The sequence below is a fragment of the Siphateles boraxobius genome, unplaced genomic scaffold (assembly GCF_051911475.1).
Source record: "Siphateles boraxobius isolate OS27281-9 unplaced genomic scaffold, OSU_SipBor_1 20, whole genome shotgun sequence".
Lineage (NCBI taxonomy): Eukaryota > Metazoa > Chordata > Actinopteri > Cypriniformes > Leuciscidae > Siphateles > Siphateles boraxobius.
The window spans coordinates 3,059,269-3,081,993 of NW_027508811.1; the positions used below are offsets into that span (position 1 = coordinate 3,059,269).

At 36.8% G+C, this 22,725-nt stretch overlaps 1 protein-coding gene across 1 annotated transcript in view; it reads left to right on the plus strand.

The window, feature by feature from the left end:
• The window catches only part of pcdh15a (protocadherin-related 15a), a 365,233-nt gene that overhangs the window by 249,817 nt on the left and 92,691 nt on the right, over positions 1-22,725 (plus strand). The window contains exons 21-23 of the mRNA XM_077236392.1: positions 986-1,210; positions 10,048-10,164; positions 21,380-21,520. Coding sequence (XP_077092507.1) covers positions 986-1,210; positions 10,048-10,164; positions 21,380-21,520 — 483 coding nt within the window. The remainder of the gene's footprint in view (positions 1-985; positions 1,211-10,047; positions 10,165-21,379; positions 21,521-22,725) is intronic.

Genomic DNA, 22,725 nt, shown 5'->3' on the forward strand with positions numbered 1-22,725 from the left:
CATTTTTGCGAACAGTAATCTTCTTTATTCATTTTTTTTTTTATTATTATTTATTGTCAATACTTAAATTCCAATAAACTAATAAAGATGAACAACGTATCCTGCAGAAGAACTAATCAGTGAAAATGTTTTTAGTTAAGGGATTCAGAATGTTTGGTCACTGGGATGAAGCAACTTCCCACCACTATCACTAATGCTTATTTTTGCTAATCCAGTCAAATTAATTACAATGATTTACAAATTACAAATCCCTCTTACTGCTTTATCCCATCTCCTCCAACAACCTGCCTCAATTCTGCTATTTTAACGGCAAAACTTCACAATCCAATCAATTCCCAAGTCCCGCTTTACTTTTTATCTAGTTGAATATTGAGTTCCACACAAAAAATAAGCCTGATTACAAAATTAAAATGAGTTATGAACAGAATTTCATGCTGATCATGAGACCGCTGTTTTAATATTTCTCAGGTGATCTGATCAAGCCACTGATCCAATTAGTTGCAGATGAATAAAATCAAGTCTAAACCAACTTTATAAAATATATGATTTATTGTTTCACACAAATTTGTGGAATTAGGAAAGTAAATGGATTGTGAATGCCAGTTCTTATTTACTTTATTAAAAAGGTGTAGGGTCTGAAAGACAATCCATGTTTTTGATGTATTCACCCTCATTTTGAAGAATGTTTCTGTTTTTTTTTTCTATACAGTCAATGGGGTCCAAAATAATATTGGACCCTACTGACATTTTTATTGCATGAATATGAACATATCATCTTTTGTATTTAAGTAAGTCATACAGAATTGGCGCAACATGGGGATGAATAAATTATGAGAAAATGTTTATATTTGGGTGAACTGTCCCTTTAAGGAATTTGTTAGGCTACTTTATTCCTACCGTAGCCTACCTGGCAACATGTGGGATCATTAATTATCTCTCTTTTTAACCTTTATTCTATCTGTTCTCGTTCCTCTGTGTCTCTCAGGCGGTGGATGCTGATCTCGTCTCTAACGTGACCTACAGAATAAAAACAGAAGCGGCTCGGCAGCTCTTCGCCGTGAACCGTCTGACCGGTGCCCTATCAGTCCTGCAAGCGCTAGACTTTGAGGACTTGGCAGCAGGAAACAGCACCTACACGTTTGAAGTGGAGGCGTTAGATCACGGAGGAGTCCTCCCTCCTGGAACGGCTACAGTCATCGTTAGAATCATGGTAAGGCCGCTAAGAGCGCATTCTGTTTTATCACGGCAGTCTCAATAGCAGCATGAGTAACTCTGCTGGAACTCTGAAAGTTCAGCAGGCTCCAGATGAAGATGGTTTGAACTTTGGGAGGATGGAAGTAAATTCTCATCAGGTCTAGTGGTGGTGATTGGATTAGAACTTTCAAAGCTCGTCCATAGTGTCTACATGCTAATACTCCATGCAGAAGCTCCGTTGACTCTGTTCCAGAAATGCCTACAAAAGATTTGATATCTAAATTCAATTAGTCTTGAAAAAGAAACCCCTATGTTGGCAGGATTGTGGGCGTTGTTTACTGGATCCTCGCCTTCATTTTCCTACTTTCTCGTTGTGATATTTCTGGTTGACAGTGACAGGAGTGACAGACAAAGCTCTGCGCAGGTTCTGATGCTAGCCTGGCACAGCTATTCCAGGCCTGAATGACTCATTAGCTTTGTGACTGCAATTATGTGAGGATTTTAACGGGAGCACTCTCCAGCGCCTCCGAAGATTAGCCGGGGGATCAGAACAGAAGGATTAGCCTCCTCCAGTTTACAGCAGCTGGAGTGAGTTTTAGTGTGTGTACGATGGAAACTCAACTTGTTGAACTTTATGTAAAATCTTACGTTTTTAATGATGTAAATCTGAAGGAAATGTTGTGGTTTTCAGTAGCGATATATACATTAGTTAAGGCCAAAACTAAGTCTAACTTACGATGAACGATACAATTACAGCATGCATGTAAGACTTTTGGTCAGTCTTTACTGTTTATACTACATTTTTGAGATTTATAATTGTGGAAGTTAACTATATAAGTTAGCATTGTGAGCAAACAATATGCAATGTTATATTAATGTTAATTTCCATGATTAATGTGTACCAATTAACACACTTAAAAAACACTTAGGGGCAGATTTACTAAACATGGCAAATTAGTGTGAGAACGCAATTCCAAAAAAGCCGGATGGGAGTGGAGAGTTCTGCATGTGATCTACTGACGACGCACAAATGAAAGAACACAGAACACAATTAGCATCTGGTTTAAGACATGTTTTTTTTGGGGGGGGGGGGGGGGGGGGGGTAATGGGGGCAGAACTCCACCAAAGGCATGTGTCTTATCCACTGCGCCATCACCACCGCTACAAAATCGAAGGACGCACCATGTAGTGTTTGTAGGATTTCCTAATTGCGCAATTGGCTGTTGTCATTTGTTTGTTTTATATTTTACTGGAGGACATGGTGAGGATGTTTCAGTCATGTATTTTCGGCTTTAATAGCCAAGACCATGGTCAGAGCTGGTTTGCTGCGTCCCAATTCAGAAGCTGCTTCCTGAATTGCCAGATTACTATAAACTGTTCAAGTATTGGTGGTTGACTTACGTAAATAGTGTAATGAAAAGAAAAGAAAACATACATAGGCATATAAAGGTTCAAATGTTCACTTATATCTTACCTTGATGCGATTTTGTAGGCTAGTATATTATTTTTATTATGTAGCATACATGGACAATATAAATGAAGAATATGAATATGGTAAATATATATATTCAACCCCGTATTATGGAGGGGAAAAACCCTCCATCTGTGGTAAAAGACAAAACAATCAGTGGCGACGGTTGTGCAATCCGTCCCTCAAGTGTTTATAAACTGTACTCACAATATTTTTTATGTGTAAACATAAATGTATAAAAATACACAATTTTATTTGTGTAAACTCACAATAACAAAAAAAAAACAGTAAAATCGACATTTCTTCCATATTAATTTGTGAATATTTCAAATATTTAATAAACAAAAATCTGCAAACTAAAATCTAAAAATCTGAAAATACAATACTTTTTTTTTGTTTTTTTGCGCAGTATTTGGTGTGTAGCCTACAGTTCAAATTAAAATATTGGTGCTCAACTTTGCGTTTTTCAATTACGTGTTAAAAAAAGAAAAACGAGTGGACGCAAAAGTACACGGACCTTATACTATTATTAAATATTTCAAATAATGTATTTGTAGAAAAAGTTTGATATGTATTGGGTCCGTGTAGCCTACTTTTGCGTCCATTCGTTTTTGCACAAATAAAAGTAGTTGCGAATGATGTATTCTATTCTGAATGACCAGAAATTATAGAATAGCATATTTAAGAAAAATGCAAGTGTTCGCGCCCGCGCCTCCGTACCATGCAGTGCGCGCTCCACACTCCGCACATACTCTTGGATATGCGTCAAAATCTAGTTTATTTATGATAATCTTAGCCCTGTATTATTATTGTCAAACCTGTATTAAGACTGACATTTGACGAATTGCTTTGTTCCTTTTTTTGATAAAAGCGGCTTCTAAATATGTAGCCTAAATGTAGGCTACTACTTATAATAATGATACTTATTATTATTATTATTATTATTATTATTTGTGTTTATAATTATAACTATAAATGAGTTCACTGAAGACAGTAATATGTTAATCATTAAATAAATTATGCATATTTTATTTTATATAATAAAACCTAACCTTGTGTTTGTTTGTTATTTCTTTTTTATAGCCTATGTGAAGTCTATTTTTGCTTATTCTATTATACTGAGCTTTTTCCTCCCAAAAAAAACGTTAAGGGTACAAGCCTAAATGTCGCTTTTTTTTTTTGAAAATTCAAGAAATTATCCATTTAAAAAAATGAAGTTTAAACACAATGCAAAGCATCCCTCATAAACAGGTGGCCTGGTTGAATCATCGCGGGCACGATTTGTTAAACCGAGGGAACAGTTTAAGAATTCGTGAAAACCGTTTATAAACTGAAGGGATGGATTGCAAAACCGTCACCACGGATCGTTTTTTTCCCCCACAGGAGACTTTCCGGGCTCCGTACTACGGAATATAAAACCCAGTTGAATATAAAAAAGTGCAGTTCAAATGTTACTCCCATTCATCATCGGTAGCTGTCAAAGTTGCTAGGCGACAAGAACAATCATCCGTCATTTTTTTTAAATAAAAATGCTGTCGTCACCGGCGCGCAATGACTTATGGGATCGGGGAGGATAGACCGAGAAGTCCATTTATGTATCCTTCCTTTCACGGGGAAACGAAGGGTGCATTTGGCGTCGCTTTTGAATCAGGGTAGCCTTCGTCGCGCCATCATGACGCAACCGGCCTTTGAATACGGCCTTCGAAGGATGCATCCCTCTGCATCGTCCTGCTTGCCACATATTAGTAGACAACTTTTGAGATCAAATACCGTAAAACTTCAAATAATAGCCCGGGCTTTTATTTTCCCAAATCGTTGAACTGCATCGGCTTGTATTTGAGACAGGCTTCTATATGAGACAGGCCTTTATAATTTAGTGTTGAGATGTAGTTCATTGAGATCCTAGAGCAGGGCTATTCAATTAGCTTAATTCGAGGGCCGGATATTAAATCGAAAAGTTGATGTGGGCCGATGGGTTTAGCTTATTTATTGAAACATAACAGTATCAATAAGTAAGCTAAAGTAAACATAAAAGTATTGTAGGCTATTTACTTCGAAATGTGGTAGCCAACAGTATGCAGATTTATCAGACCATAATAAATAACTTATTAACAGCTATGTACACATATATGAATTATACAAGATCATATATTCTATTGGTTAGAATTATTTTATTAATAAATATTATAGGCTTAAAGTAAAATATTCTGACGGTGAGACTTCGTAACCATAGGTAAAACCATGCATGGCTATCACTCACTACCACTGTATAAAAAATGCTTAAACGGGTAAAAACTATACACACAATTAATTATATATTTCTCTAGCCCCCTAATAAATCTAATGCAATATAAATGACTATAACATAGTATTCAATATAAATATTCCACATTTCTCCCCAAACCATAGTAAATTACTACAGTACATTCATGGTAAATGTTTGTAAGGGTGGTGATTAGGGATTTAGTCTTCTAACTTCGTTCATGGCACAAAGTTTCTGCTATTTACCTCATCAGTCGTGTTGGGAATGTTGAGGATGTTTCATCCGATTTAAAACTAGTTAAAATCATTGAGTGATTTGTGGTTTGCAGGCAGTGTTGGGCAAGCTACTTAGAAAATGTAGTGAGCTAAGCTAGCAGTTACTCTACATTAAATATAGCTTCACTACACTGAAGCTACCACCCTGGGAAATGTAGCAAGCTAAGCTACAGCAATATGGCAAAAGTAGTTTACTACATCTAAACCTACTTTTTCTAATTTAATTTTTATATTGAACCAACTTAATTCCAAGTCAGTGCTATCTCAGTGATCAATAAAATTGTCAATCAAACATATAGGCAGGCATAATTTGTCAGTTCAATTGTTTATTCAACAACTGTTCCAAACCAATTTGGCCCCCAAAAAAAAACATAACTATATAAAACCATATAACTATATAAAACTATAACAAAACCAGGTGTCAAGAGTGTGTGCATCTTTTTTGATTTCTCACATGTCAGCCCAAGGATTGATACTGGTACGTGATGTCACACCATACGGAGCAGAAGGTGATGGTAATGCACCAAAAAGCTGGTTCGTAGGGCCCTATGAAATCCGTTTTATTTTTTCCCACATTCCAAATTCAGTTATATTAGTTTTCATATAGTTTTCATTTTTCTGGACTCCCATTTTAATGGTTAAATAACATTTTAGTAATCAAAAACGTGTAATTAATTGAAATCATGAAACGTCTATAATTTAACAATAATTTATTAACATTTTTAAATAAATTACATTTTAAGGGCTCTATAAAATAGTTTTTTTAATGGTTTAAATTGTAATGACCAATTATTTAAAATGTAGGCCTAATGATTTAAGCAAAACTTTCTTCAAAGGTTAAAACCAAACTTTTATTTTGACAGGTTGCCATGTAGCTAGACCTTTGAGTCTTTGGTTTTTTTTAGTTTTTTTTTTTATATGACGATAGTTTTTCTCAAATCGAGCTAAAATGCTGCTAAAGTGACTCTCAGAGCGGCTGTGTAGATGAAGTTCATTGATCCATTACTGAAAACATCGCAAGCGTCATGGGTGCTTAGTGTGTGGTAAATGAATCCGGGCGTCTGAACCATTCATTCACAGAGACACGCAGAACATGCATGATTCCTTTTTAAATAGTCTTTAAGCGGTTTAATATTCACAGACACTCGTCTATATCGCGATTTTATTTAAGTTTAGGCTACTTACCTTCTTTTCATCCAAGATCTGACAAATTCCGTGAAATTCCGCGTACAGTAAATTTTGTTTTTATGCATTGATATTGCAATTCAGTCCATGTTTTCCATATTAAGGTAACATAATGATATCATATGGCCCTATGGTTGCCAACCACCGTAAAACAAGAAGAAGAAGAAGTCACCGTCACTAGCTGATCCAGCATCAGTGATACTTAGCAGTTGTATTTCCGATTTGAGCTTGAGCTTTAGAAATGCTTGGGATAATGTAACGTTAGCTTGTGTGGACGCTACCGCACTACTTGATCAAAAAAAGAGCTTCGCTACTGAAAATCTATTTGATTCAGAAAACAGCGACGCTACCACCACGCTACTGAGAAATGTAATTAAACTAGTAGCGTCACTACTTGTAGCGACGCTACTGCCCAACACTGGTGGTTTGTAACAGAGAGATGTGTCAGATTGAAATGCTTCTCACTGGATGTCGCAACAATGTTTAATAATAGTGACCGGGAGTAAACGCAACTCCTTTGAGCTTGCGTTCCGTTATCCACTGGGCCGTGCTGCGTAGTTCAAAGTAAACTAGTGAAACAACTGAAAACAGCGCTATTTGTTCTTACTGACCGAGAAACAGCTTCGATTGATTCAGTGACAGAATGGTCCGAACGAATCCGAATCGTTTCAGACCGTTATGCAAGCGCGTTTGGCCAATATCAACCACGAATGATTGATATCGCTGGTTGAGTCAACAGAAATACGGGACACACACATAATAACTGCTGAAATATTCGGACTGAAAAAAGTGTTTCTCAGGTCAATCGGAACGCTCATGGTACACACACAGTGCGTATAGCTACAGCTGCAGGCGCCACTGCGGTCTCGCGCATATCTAGCCAAATTTAGCCGCACCGCCAGGAAAAGAAGAGGAGGGAGGTTGGGGTGGCCTCGGGCCATATGGAGATGATTGGCGGGCCGGACCTGGCCCGCGGGCCGCCAATTTAATAGCCCGGTCCTAGAGTCTCTAATCTCTAAAAATATCCAAATGCTTCACGTGAAACTGCGGTCTTCCGACCTTTTACTATCGTGTCAATTGATTTTGATTAATATGCGCGAGGGATAGAGATTAAGACAACGCAAAGGGGACGATCTGACGGGTTTAGAAGATTAAATACAACCCGAAACTAAAAAAACAGACCCGGTCTGCCTTTATTTACCCAAACCTGTCGCCACACCAGGCGCGTAAAAGAGACAGGTGTCTATTTGGGACTCGGGTATTATTTGAAGTTTTACGGTAATATGCATTTTGACCTAATAATTGATGGAAGTGATTGACAGCATGTGGTTTATAGACTTTAGGTTGAAATTTGCCCAGAAAATGTATTTAAGATTGTTTCTCATATTACAGTGTGCTTTTATAGATCATGCACGGTGACTTTCTTCTTATGAAATCAATTTTGAACCCCCGGAGATTTTCATGATCTTTGCATCAAATGTTTTGTTATGGTGTGAAAAACAAAGCGTTGAATTGTAGTTGTGCTGCTGCTATCCTCAGATGTGCCTTGAATCCTGAGATGTTTACCTTCAACTTTTTACCTTCAACTTTATCTTCAAAGTTTGCATCCTGTTAGTTTTGCTGCAGTGGAGATGGTGTAACAAATTGTAATGATGCTTGAGCTGAGGTGAAGGCAATATTATTAATGTCAGGGTAAAGTCATCATAGCTGGGCTTATGGGAGATTTGAAGCACTTTCATGGAAAGAAATTTTTTTTCTCTGACTATCAGGGAAAGTGTGGCTGTGTGTATGGGCACATCCATCCATGGTCAAGACACCTAAGAGCATTCAGAAAAGGGTCACTTGACCCCTCTGAAGAGTTTCAGGGTTATTTCGATCTTGTGTGTGTCTGCAGCCGTCATCCCCCTCGACTCAGAGAGAAGAGCGGCTCGCTCCATATAGATCCCTATCACGTCTGCTGTAGTTTCAGCCACTTGAGCTCATGCTGGGGCGAAAGGTCAGGTTGTATCGATAGGCTTTTCAGGTGGGCAACTCCCAATGATGAGATGCTGAATATAACAGAAGCTTCTCCCTACAGGATACTGCTGAAATTTCATGTCTCAATCCCCTTTTCCACATACGTGATTTTGTTGCGGGTTCCTGGTCTGTGTCCATGTGTTCTTGTGTTCTCGAACCGTTCCGGTCATTTTCACTGAACTGATCCGGTCATTTTCACTGAACTGTTCTGAGCTAGAAAAAACGGTTCAACACCGGCCCTAAAAGCTTCCTCGCACTGTTTGATTTTAGCCTGGTTATTGTGAGGTAAACAACACGTACCAGCGTTACTTCACCATTCGTTCCTCAAGTGTGTGGAAGCATGTGGCCGGTTCACAACAGGCTCCAGTTCGCTTGGCCGAGAACAGGCTCTGGCTCCAGAACAGGCTCTGGCTCCGGCTCCAGAACGCACACTATTCTTGTGGAAAAGGGGTATTAGAGGTTCCAAAATAGTGAGCTGCCTTACTTCCTACACACAAAAATACACACTACAGGTTACATGTTTGGAATAATTGCAAATAAATTAATTATTACAAAAGTGTCTGATGCCATTTATTTGGTCAAAAATAGGAATGCTGTATACAAAAATAATAAACAGCAATATTATGAAATTATTAAATTTTAAAAGAACTGTTTTATAGAACAGCGATCATGCTGATTTGGTGCTCAGTTATGATCATAAATCATAATATGATTTTTATCTTAATATTTTGTGTAAACATGGTACTTTTTTTAGGATTCTTTGAACAGAAAGGTCAAAAGAACAACATTTATTTGAGAGAAATATTTTGTAACATTATACATATCTTTACTGTCACTTTAATTTATTGTTGGTGATTTTATTTTTAATTATTATTTTATAATAGTGCATCACAGTTTCCACAAAAAAAAAAAAAATTTAACATGGATAATAATAAGAAATGTTATTTTTTGTTTGTTTGTTTGTTTGTTTTAGCAGCAAATCAGCATATAAGAATGACAAGTTACACTTAAGACTGTAGTAATAATGCTGAAAATTCAGCTTTTCCATCACAGGAATAGAGTGCATTTTAAAATATATTCAAATAGGCTATAAACCAGTCAATTTAAATTATAATAATATAATAACAGTAAAAACAGTAATTGTGAGCAAATAAATGCAGCCTTGGTGAGCATAAGAGACTTGTTAAAAAACACACATTTAAAAGACAACTTGAAAAAAAATACTTAAATGGACAAACCAGAATTACACGAAACCGTGGGGTTGGGACCTATTTTTGAGCGGGTGGGGGATTATATTACGGCAAAGAAGTAAATGTGTTTCTTAGAAATAACATACACAGATGAATTGTGCCCAATAAGACAATGTGTATTTAAAAAGTAATATTTGGATTTCATTTGGACTTTAAAACACCTCGAAAGACAATGTAAAGTGCAATTTTACAGTGGTAGTGGACAGCAGTGAAAGACATCAGCATCCATAAACTGATGTATTACTCCATGTATTATTGTGTCTCTCTCCTCACTAAAGGGACGACAGCAGGTTGAACAGAATCACTTTGCCAGCGGGCCCAGCTTACCTAAGCCCTGTTTGTGTGTTGTTAATACATATTTTATCCATGTCTCTCTCTCCCTGTTCTTTTCAGGATATAAATGATTTCTCCCCGGTCTTCAGACAGGCTCTTTATAAAGGGCTGGTGGCTCCAAATGCAGAGAAGGGGACAGTCATCACAACTGTGTTTGCAGAAGATCAGGATCCTCCAGTAAGTACACAACGTCATGAACTACACTTTTACAATCTCTGACTCATCTTCAAATGACAAACCTTGACAGTAACCAATTTGTTGTTGCAAATTGTGATTCGGTTTTTTAACAGACCTGCAAACAGAGCTTTGGAGGTTCATTGATTCATTTCTGTCATATATTTTGTACTTAATTGTTTACATGATTTCGAATAAACCCTGGTATATAACAGGGTTTCAGTGAGGATTTGTTCCTTTGAACCTTCTATTCATCAAAAAATCCTGAAAAAATGTGCCACAGCTGCTCGATTATGGCAAAAATCATAATCATGATTATTTTGGTCAATATTGTAATCATGATTATTTAATGCTATAATTGAGTGGCCCAAAACCCTGACGAACTTCCGGCAAATTTGAGATTTGCTCTGCAAGTCCGTCTGGCCAAGAGCCCATTCAAGCCCATTTCCAATTTTTCCAAATCAAGGCACCAATCACAAACTTTGAGGCGGGCTTTACACGATGACGATAGCGCAGCGACGTTGAAGCAGATTTTGTACGTCATCTCCTTCATCACTCTGATTGGTTTTAGGTCTATCCAATTGCGCCCAGAGGTATTTGAGCGACGTCCGTTGGTGATGCCCCTTTGGAAATGGGCTGTGAATGAACCTTGCCCAGACCCACTCTGTTACAACTGAGAAGCGTCTGGTGTCAACCAGGGGTGCGTTTCCCAAAGCCAACTATGGTCGCAAGTTCCGTCGTTACCAATAGAGTTCAATGGAAATTGCGATCATAGTTGGACAACGATGCTTTTGGGAAACGCACCCCTGGCTAGTGGCCCATATGACCAAAACAAAAACAAATATTTCTGAAGAATCATGTGACACTGAAGACTGGAGTAATGATGCTGAAAATACAGCTTTGCATCAAAGGAATAAATTACATTTTAAAATATATTCAAATAGAAAACAGTTATTTTCTATTTGAATTGAAAATAACTGACCCCAAACTTTTGTATGGTATATACAATATGAATGTTAATAAGGCAAATTATTATTATTATTATCATTTAATTGAAACAAAACAAAAAAATGACATGAAGTACATTTTTAAAAAAAGTTGGTCTTATATTACATTTTTAATCCAAATAAGATTTCATTTTTTAATACAAATTAATTAGATAGTTTGTTTGTTTTTTTAATAAACAGTCATTTTAAATGTATTCCAATGTAAATACTGGCAAATCATGGCCCTGGCAAGGTTAAGTGTGTTCCATACGACTAGACAGTTCATTCATTCTTTGAGTGCAGGATTTCATCTCTGGACTCTTTAAACTCATTTGGATTTCTTCATCTGAAGTATTCATAGTGTTGTATTACTTTGTAAGGGAGATTAGACTCCCGCTAGCGAACCTGTTTATATGTCCCTCCGTTAACATGTTAGTCTGCTGTTGTGGATAATCAATTTGCGCTGTCACTCTCTTTCTGCATCTTTATTTGATTGATCTGACAGAGCCCTTTTACGTATGCCATCTGGAGACCGGCCTCACTTTCTCGCATGCTAGACGACTCAGAAATGAAATTACACGCAACGACACAGAGATTTTGACACTGCAGTGAATCCGGATATAATTTCTTTTGCTTTCATCAGAGAGTAAAAACATGTATTGGGTTTTAAAATGCAGCCCAGCATGCTTCTACAACTTTTACAGCTGGAGGGAAATGCAAGGCCATTACAGTATAGCAAAGACACACATCTCTTATTACCTTATAAATTACATAAACAAGGTTATTCGCTGCCTGAGGTTTGGTTTATTCAGAATGGCAGTGTGTGCCAGGGGCCGGATATGCACTGAATGCCTGTAAATGTTTATCATCCACAGACTGTAAAACAGAAAGATGTTTTGTGGGTTTCTGCGTCCCTACAGTATATGCTGTGTGAGGACGTGCCGTTCGCAGACTTTATAGGCTGTAAGTAACTCTGGAGCACAATGACATCTAAGTTTCAAAGACTTCTGAATGTAGTTAGTGTATAAACGTATTTTTAAAGTGTGTTGATTTGTCTTTCACAACTGCCAAATTTCACAAACGACTGTTGGCGACTTTTACAGCCTCACTTTTTTGCCATGGTCAATTTTGTTCCCATCACTTTCCTCTAAGGGAAACAAAGCTCACAGCAGGGGTACCTGTAATACAGATAAATTGTTTTCAATGTGTGTTCAGGAATGGCCTTTTCATTAGTGGGTGTTAAAATGAACTGAGATGTTGCTGTTGAAATTAGTAGCTTTTAATGTTTCGCTGCGTGGTCGTTGCAGTTAACACTGAATTTGAGCTGTGAATGCTGCTGCTTACGGTACATTCAAAGAAACAGCAGGGGTGATGGAACCACTTTTTAGCCCACGTCTTATTCAACTAAACATTGACTGATTAAAATATGGTCTTCAATCGGTTCAAAAAATTGTATATTCCACATAGAAATGACTTTAAAAACACTATAGACTGGAAAAATAATTTTGCAAAACTCAAAAAAAAAAAGGTAATCAGTTACATAAATAAAATTTAAATTGAAACACTTAACATATACCTGTTCTCAAACTAAGCTCATGCTCTAATCGTCACTATGATGGTAGCCCTACAAAAAAACAACACAACAGAAACTCTTCTAAACTAGCAAAACTTAACACCTAACTCACTTAACACTAACCTTGAACCAAAAACATTATATAACACTTAATTTTAGTATTTACTCTCCCTTTTGAGTGTCATGGCAAAGCATGCTGGGAAATAGAAATTTAAGTTTGTCTACTTAACAGAAAAAGTTCATAAAACAAAACAATGAAACAATTCAGATATCTTAAAATGTGTCAGTTTTGTGAACTCAAAAGAAAAAAAAGTTGAAAATACTAATAAAAGTTCATTTGAGTTGGCTACTCAAACCAATTAATTAATTTGAGCATTGGGGTTTACAGTGTTCAAAAGTCTGGGGTCTGTAAGATCCAAAATACAGTTCAAACAGTGAAGTATTTAAAATAAATAGTAATCAATAGTATTTAAATTTTACAATATACTATAGATGTTGTCTGTTTAAATATATATCTAGTTCAGTCATAAAATTCTAGAGGGCCCAGGCTGATAGGTCCTTTACATGCGATCTGCAAACACATCATTACCGCACACTCTGCTTATCCTGCAGTCAATTAGATTGCTTACTCAACATTTAAATAGTCTGGTTCATTGTTTACGACACTGAACGGTTCTTGAAAGCAGGTGAGAGTGGACAGTGAAGGGTGTTTAAGGTGACTCTTAATACCTCTGTACAAGCAGGACCCTGTGTGCTCACATCACCGTAGTAGATGACAGGAGTGTGTCAGAGAGAGGTGTGTGTTGCTGGGATTCTCTGACATAGAGCTTAACCTTCAAGACAGAGACACAATGCTGCCTGTGGTTTTTAGTTTTTATTGTGTTCTTTTTTATTTTGAGTTCAAGGATGCTGACAATGTCAAGAGACAAGATAGTCTGTGTCATGCTAAGAGTTAAAAGAATGAGTCATCCAAAAATGAAAATTTGAAATGTATTTTTAATAATGGAATAAGAGCAACTTTTCGGGTAAATACACAAATATGCTTTTCACACAAGCAACAGCGTTCCATCTTTTACTGGTAAGATACCATTCACACATTATCAGTACCAAAATACAGGTATACTCTGTAATGTCAATCATCGGAAATGAGTGGTAATGAATGAAATGATGTTGAGGTGTTTTCTTAATCCTCCTGGACGGGGAGAAGCACTTTAGTTTCCTTTTAGTTTTTTTTTTTTTTAGTTTTTTTTTACTTCTTAGTGATAGGCGTAAGGGGATGATCAGACAGAATTCGTTTTGCTCTTGAAAACATGCTATACATTTCAAGTTTGAATTTAAGATAGCTATCAAAATATGTTACTACAAACTGGAATTCCTTATTGTTGAGCCCTGAGCATGCTCATATTCTATTCTCGCAAGGTTGCATGCCTGCTGAACACAGCCAAGGTTTACGGAAAATTATAAGCAGACAGCCTCATTATTATGAGTGGCATGCGTTTGTGCATTTTTTTAGGCTGTTTATTGTGCACGTGTGTGTGTGTGTGTGTGTGTGTGTGTGTGTGTGTGTGTGTGTGTGTGTGTGTGTATGCGCGCGTGTGTATGCGCGCGTGTGTGTGTGTGTGTGTGTATGCGCGCGTGTGTATGCGCGCGCGCGCGCGTGTGTGTGTGTGTGTGTGTGTGTGTGTGTGTGGTAAGTGCATTTTTGTTTTGATGTCAGGGAAGAAATGTTTTTTTGATGACCCTGGATGCCCCACTGAAATACCAGATTCATCCTTCCTGTTGTGTTGTGAATCACCATGGAGACATGGAGCAGCTCAATCTCTGTCTCTCTCCGGCATGACTGGAATTAAAGTCAGATAATTCTCACATTTAAAATCCCCTTCCTCGAAAAACAGCCTTGATAGGAAAAGTGTGCTGCAGAACAAGGACAGGAAGTGATCGTTCCTCATTAGGGTCCTGCTCAAACTCTGATGATTACAGTACGAGCACAGCTACATTTCCAGACAGCACCGGTGAATGAGATAATGACAATGTATTTATATGCACGGCTGCAAAGGTCACTGGGTAATGAAAGCTCCTCCTTTGCCTTTATGCAGTTTGAACCTCATGTCCTGAGTGGCGACTTCCTTTTATTTGAAAAGATTTAAAGGGATGAGTAATGGACTTCTATCCTTGAAGTGTCACTACAGAGCAAAAGAACCAGCAGCCATTAATCACACCGCCACAGCATGAATATAATCACCAGGCAGAAACTTAATGTGTCCCACTAATGTGACGGACTCACATTTGAGTGCTGACAGTGACACGTACCCGCTGAAAATGACTCATGAATGTCATATCTTAAACAGCTAACTGATTTCATCCCGTATTAGCAGGAATGAGACCTGATCTAATTTCATGGCTTAACCCAGAGGGACAACTTCATTTTTTAATTTTTTTTAGGATAAAAGTATTTAAAAAAAAATTTTTGTGCATTACCAATACTACAGCTATTCATTTTTAAAAGTATATATATATATATATATATATTTATATATATCTCGCATTTAAAATGGCAGATGACATTGCAGAGAAGTTAATCAAAAAAATCCTCCACTGTTTGACAAGTCAACCCCCCTTTTCAAGGATACGTTAAAAAAGATGGATATATGGAAAGCAATCGGTCGTATCCTGGGAATAAATGGTGAGAAGTATTAACGATGAGATATTATGCAGTCTAGCATAGTGTAACAAAATTACCTCAGGTAGGCTATACAGCGCTAGTTTTGACAACATTGCTGAAGTTGCAGGGAAAAAGGCGTTGTATACATAAAGGTGTTGTTGACTAGGCGATGTTTTTATCCATCATTGACTTTGTCAGCTAAATTCACAGTTAGATTAGATCGATTACACTAGACTTGCTAGATTCACTGTTTAGATGCGCTCGGGACATAGCATGCTGGCTGAGGACATCTGCTGGCAAAGACGTGTAAAGGCAATAAGAACAGCAAAAACATATTCAATGACATTGTTGTAAACAACAATTATAATAAAATGTAATCTATAACATCAGTCAATATCATTAAAGCTATTGTAGTACGTTTTTATGAATGAAACTGTTGTTGATTCATTCGAAAATATGAATACAATTTGACTTCAAAAGACGACAACTCTCTAATCAGTGACGGATTCTCCCAACTCCTCTCGTCTTTTAAGGATATCGTGTACCCAAAAGCGCCTGTTTTTCTTTTAATATTTTTTTGTAACGTAAAGCAGCAGCAGGTCATCCATTTTCGCTATTTTGAAACCGCAGCGCGGGCGCGTGCGTGCTTAGTATAAAAAGACCGTTATCGGTTGTTGGTGTGGACGCATATATAGTATCGATGGAGAAATAACAGAACTACAAAGCTTACACAAGACTAAAGGCCCGTTCACACCAAGCACGATAACTATAAAGATAACGATAAAGATATAATTCTAAAAATCGTTCTCATATTAAAGCATAACGGAGTTCACACCACAACTATAACGATAAAGATATGAGGAACGATATCGTTGGGATCACTTTCAGAACGATTTTTTCCAGCTGTCAAACGATAAAACACTGACAGCCAATCAGAATCCATTCTAATTTAAAGGTCTCGCGCATTTAAAATGGCAGATGACATTGCAGAGAAGTTAATCGTCGAGCTACAAAAAAATCCTCCACTGTTTGACAATTCAAACCCCCTTTTCAAGGATACGTTAAAAAAGATGGATATATGGATAGCAATCAGTCGTATCCTGGGAATAAATGGTGAGAAGTATTAACGATGAGATATTATGCAGTTTAGCATAGTGTAACAAATTTACCTCAGGTAAGTTAGGCTACCAGCGCTAGTTTTGACAACATTGCTGAAGTTGCAGTGAAAAAGGTGTTGTATACATAAAGGTTTTGACTAGGCGATGTTTTTATCCCATCATTGACTTCGTCAGCTAAATTCACTGTTAGATTAGATCGATTACACTAGACTTGCTAGATTCACTGTTTAGCTGCGCATGGAACATAGCTGCTAGCATGCTGGCTAAGGACATCTGCTGGCAAAGACGTGTAAAGGCAATAAGAACAGCAAAAACATATTCAATGACATGTTGTAAACAAAAAAATGATAATAAAATTCGGATTCTCTCAACTCCTCTCGTCTTTTAAGGATACCCAAAAGCCCCTGCACATCCAGGCGCTGGCATACACTGCCATTCTGAATAAACCAAACCTCAGGCAGTGAATAACCTTGTTTATGTAATTTATAAGGTAATAAGAGATGTGTGTCTTTGCTATACTGTAATGGCCTTGCATTTCCCTCCAGCGTGTACCCAAAAGCGCCTGTTTTTCTTTTGATATACTTTTGTAACGTAAAGCAGCAGCAGGTCATCCATTTTCGTTACTTTGAAACCACAGCGCGGGTGCGTGCATGCCTAGAATAAAAAGACCGTTATCGGTCGTTGGTGTGGATTAAAAAACATCCGTTGGTTGGTGTCGGTATCTTTATAGTTATCGTGCTTGGTGTGAACGGGCCTTTAAGGGTATGTGTACATGACAACAATATGCTTAAAACTGAGAAGTTTTTCCTTTGAGTTTTCCCCGTACATACGCGTTCAGGCACCCAAAACGCCATTGTCGTGTCAACGAACGGCCAAAACGCATAAAAAGTTTTACGTTTTTAGTTGAAAAAGGTGTCGTGTAAACAGCTCCTAATACCAGAACAAAGAACTAATGCAAACTGAGGGCTTATATAGCCTACACTGCAGACAAAGGGAGAAGCTAAAAAGACTCACCTGAACTCAACTCAACTCAATCAATTAGAAACTATGGAGACAAACAGGGAGAGAACAGAGGAGAACTGAACTAATTAACAGACTAGAAGATTAACATAGAAACCTAAACATGAACAAAACAGAGAAACAGATCAAAAGACAAACTCAAAACGTGACTGTGTCTGTGTGTGTGTGTGTGTGTGTGTGTGTGTGTGTGTGTGTGTGTGTGTGTGTGTGTGTGTGTGTGTGTGTGTGTGTGTGTGTGTGTGTGTGTGTGTGTGTGTGTGTGTGTGTGTGTGTGTGTGTGTGCGCGAGTGCGTGTGCGAGTGCAAGTGTGTGTGCAATTTTATCAAGTTAATTACATGATATTTTGTTTAATCAATAAAATTTACTGCATATCTTATATGCATCTCATATATAAATGCTTGTGAGAAATTAAAGATCAAGATTATGTATTTGTATTGTGCCACAGCACAGCAATAATGAATAGACAAAAAAGTTTGACAAAAAAAAACCACATCTGCACTATTTTTTATATTAATACATAGAAGTCATTAGTTTTTTATTAGTTTTTTAACTAAATAATTGATGCCATTATTGTCTCAAGCCATGATGTCAAATTAAAAACTGTTGGACTACCCAGCTCTGTGAGCTTAACATAATGCCTTAATATATTTATTATCTAGTAAATGTTTTATCAAAACAATGTTGTACTGTGAATATTGTCATGTCTGAAAGGGTTGCAATGCACTTTAGCTGTGATTTTGTTCATAATATAGTGTAGGCCTACCTTTGTGCTTAATTGTGATTCTTTTTATCATAATATTGCATCAAGACTATCAAAACGTATATTTTATTATAAATAACACTTAACAATAAGGTTCTACTTTAGATAACATAAACTAACAATGAATACTTCTAAAAAATTTATACATTATAGTTATTTATAATTTCAGCATTTACTCATTTAATACAAACCATGTGCAAATGCATCAGTCAATGGTATTGCTGAGTATATTCTCCTTAAAACTTCAGTGAACTAAAGACTCAAAGACACGGTTTGGATCAGATAGTCTGAGCTGGTGTGATTGAGTGGACTCATTTGCATATTCATGGAAGTGTTTATGCTAAATGAAGCAAGGGTGTAGAGCTACATTCAAACTATTTTAAGGCATGAAGACATTTTCACATGGGGGGGGGGGGGGGGGGTGTTTAAATATGTAATTTTGATTTATCGAAGATGAGTTTTAGGGGATAAAAGTATTGACTGCAGGGGAGCATTAAAGTTAGTTGTTAATGCTAGATGTACAGTAATTAATGATAGCTAATGGGACCTTATTGAAAATTGTAACCAAGATACTATATCATTATATGATATTATGTCTATAAGCCATGAAGTCTTTTTAGCAGTGATTTAAAAAATATATATAATTCTCTCCCTCTCCAAGAATTGGGTAATGCTACTTTATAGTTGTTTAACTTCTCTGGTACATTCATTATAGCATACTTTGTCTGCATTTGATGTTCTTATTTGGCATCATGGCTGGATTTTAAAGATGAAAACCGGGACGGCACCGAGTGATACAGTAATGTCAGGTCAACGGATTTAACTTTACTTTCCCTAAACGTAGTGGTGTGATCGTCTTAACAGAGATTAAGGTGGTCAGCTGAGGTAAATCTGTCTGATTTACTCCTCCTGTTCATGCCGTATGCTGTCTGCTGTCATGCAGACTACAGTGCTGTTTATTTTCATGACCTGCCACGGAAGCTGTTCAATTATGCATTTCTTCATTAAATAATGCCTTGAAAACATGGGGGGTGCCAAAGACAATTGACACAAATAATAAGATATAGAAAAATTGTGACATGGACTTAAAAAAAAAGACTAGAAACTAATTTCTTGGCTGTCATTGATGTAAATGCGATGTTGTTTCTGTCTCTTTCTCCTGCAGTATAAATGACTTTGTATGTTTACCACAGCACAAAGCATCAAACATTTATGACGCAGCCAGACAGAAGAGCTGTAAAGTATCAGTAGAATGAGGTGCGGCAGACAGAGCTCTCTAGCTCTACAAAACACGATGCCCGAGATACCTTTGAGGAAGCTCAAACCTGTTATTCAAAGAGGAGTCAATGCTTTAAAGGGATAGTTCACCCAAAAAAAATAATAATTCTGTCATTATTTATTCACCCTCATGTCATTCTAAACCTGTATGATTTACAGAAAAGGAGATGCTTTGCAAAATGTTCAAGCTATTATTTTCCATACATTCTAACATATTTTTGTCAAGCTCCAAAAAAAATAAAAAGCAGTCCATTTGGCATATCTGCTATATTCCAAGTAATCTGATAACATATGAAAACTTTGTTTTCTTAAACATTGTTTTCTCGCATATACAACTTTTTATCATTACTTTCACTTACACTACCGTTCAAAAGTTTTGGGTTGGTAAGATTTTTTAAATGTTTGTAAAAGAAACCTTTTCTTTAGTTCCTGGTTTCCTTGTTCAGCTATCTTTTTTACAGTATGTTACCATAATAATAGGTAGGAGGTAAAAAAATGAAGGTAACTCTTATCATTTGGAACAGCATGTTACTGTAAAAATTTGTCCATTTTTACAGCATTTTTTTACAGTATGCATCCAGTACTTTCTCAGCTGTAAATGGCTGAGCCATTTCAAGTTTTGCTGATGATACGTCCTATTCTTTTGTTTTCTGCCTGCGGTAACTATGAGTGAAACGTCACTTCATCATTGTGTATCAGACATTGCTACCTTGTGGAATAAAGGTGAATTGCACTTATTGAGTCATCAAAGATTCCATTATTGTTGTGCAGAAAAAAATACTTACACTGTTACACACCTCAAAACTTTAGCGACACTAAACAATTTTTACCAAAAAAACTGGAAAACAGGCATTCTTCTATAATTTTATTATTTATTCTTGTTATATTATTTAGAATGAATTGATTAAGGAGTACTAAGAAGGTTGATGTCTAACTTTAAAAAAATTAATAAGGAAAGTGAATGACGTCCCGGGTCACTAAAGACCTGAGGTATGCGTTAAAAGGTCAACATAACTGTTTTCTATTTTAGTATTTAGTATATTTAAATGTGATTTATTCTTGTGATATAAAAAGCTGAATTTTTAGCATCATTACTCCAGTCTTCAGTGTCACATTGTCCTTCAGATTCTTTATTCTAATATGCTGATTTGGTGATCAAGTAACCAAATTGTTATATATTTTGTAATTATCAATGTTGAAAACTGTCGTGATGTTTAATATTTTTGTGGAAACCGTGATGCATTTTTCCCAGTATTCTTTCATGAATAAAAAGTTCAAAAGAGCAGCAATTATTTGAAATAAATATATTTTGTATCACAAAGTTTTACTGTCAGTTTTGATGAATTCAACGTGCCCTTAATGTGGCAAAATAAAATCTTACTGACCCAAACTTTTGAATGCTAGTGTACATTGCAGGGGCATTTGATGTGATTGATGTAAAAACTGAAGGGTTTGTGTCATTTTAAATGATTAATGACAACTTTCACAATATCTAAGATATTGTAAGACTTCGAAGACTTGAAAAATGGCAAATGAGGACATTTTTGTCCTTTTCCGAGCTTGAGAGCCACTGATTTCTGCCTTCTTTCGTTGTATGGACTATAGCAGCTTAGAAAATATTCTGCAAATGACTACGATTTGATGTCATGGAAAGAATATATAATTAAGCCCATTTTGAAGCAGTGATAACAATAGCAATCTATAAATATATAACAATGTGATGCATAGAATTAAATATAATGATACACTAAATTTGGTCATTTAAAATCTAAGTAGGTCTGCTCTAAGGATGTGTTGATACTAACCGTGCTCCTCCCTTAGGGTACGCCTGCCAGTAAAGTGCGCTACAGAGTGGATCAGGATCTGTCACCATACAGTGGAAATATCTTTGATGTAGAGACGGACACAGGAAGAGTTATCACCAAAGTCAACCTGAATGAGCAACCCAACACCATTTTCAAGGTGAGTCTGGGCCAAAAGACTGTATTTCTACTGTTATGCACTTCACTTGTGTCAAAGTCCAGTTTGAATCATACCTAGTGTGATTTAAAGTGCCCCTATTATGCTTTTTTAGAATATTACCTTTCATGTAGCGTGTAACAATGAATGAATAGTGAATGTAAAAGGTCTGGAAAGAAAAAGTAAAACTCACATTTTAATAGAGTTATTGTCTGCTAAAAGAAAGAATGATTCTAAACTGCCTGCAAAGAGTCCTCAGTAATTCCAGTCTCACTTCCTGCATGAACCTACTTTACTACTAAATTAGCATAATGCCAGGCTATGGTCTTCATTGTCTGCTCGCGAACAATGTCTACTTAGCCCTCAAACACTGCTCTGATTGGTCAGATGGCCTAGTTTGTTGTGATTGGTTAACAGCTTACAGAGCATATCGGCAACAAATCACCTACGAGTAAGTCGGTCATACTAAAGTCTTATAATAATGGTGGTCTGGATTTTATTGATTTTGATTTCCTCAATAATACATTTAAAATTAATGGGCTTTTGGTGGAGCAGTTGTTTAATAATCAAGGTATTTTGTTCAGGTACTCGTATTTTTGCATGCTCTCAAACACTGTAGTTGTATCTGAGGATGAGTTTGGTTCATGGTACCGTCATGTCGAGAAGATGCAAATTCACTTTGCATGCATCTAATTGATATGGTAAAACTGATGCTATTGTTACTGTTCGTATCACTGTGTATCAAGCGCTGAGGAAGCCTCAGGAGCTGAAATTCAGATATTGTAATGGAAATTTTGTTTCCGATATGCGCTATAAGCTGTAGACCAATCACAACAGACTGGGCCATCTGACCAATCAGAGCAGAGTAGGCTCGCAGAAAGGAGGGGTTTAGAGAGACCAGATCCTTGATCTAACCGTTTCAGACACTGAGAAAAGAGGTGATGCTGCTATGTAAATGCAAAGCATTTTTAGACCTTGGATGCATGTAATCTTATTGCAGGAGACCTCCAAAACAAAATTAGGAGCAGTGTTGGGGAAAGTTACTTTTAAAAGTAATGCATTACAATATTGCGTTACTCCCCAAAAAAGTAACTAAGTACGTTACTTAGTTACTTTTTATGGAACGTAATGCGTTACATTACTTTTGCGTTACTTTTTCTCACCTGCATGGGCTTGTTTGTTTGTTTTTTAATAAGAGCTGAAACAAT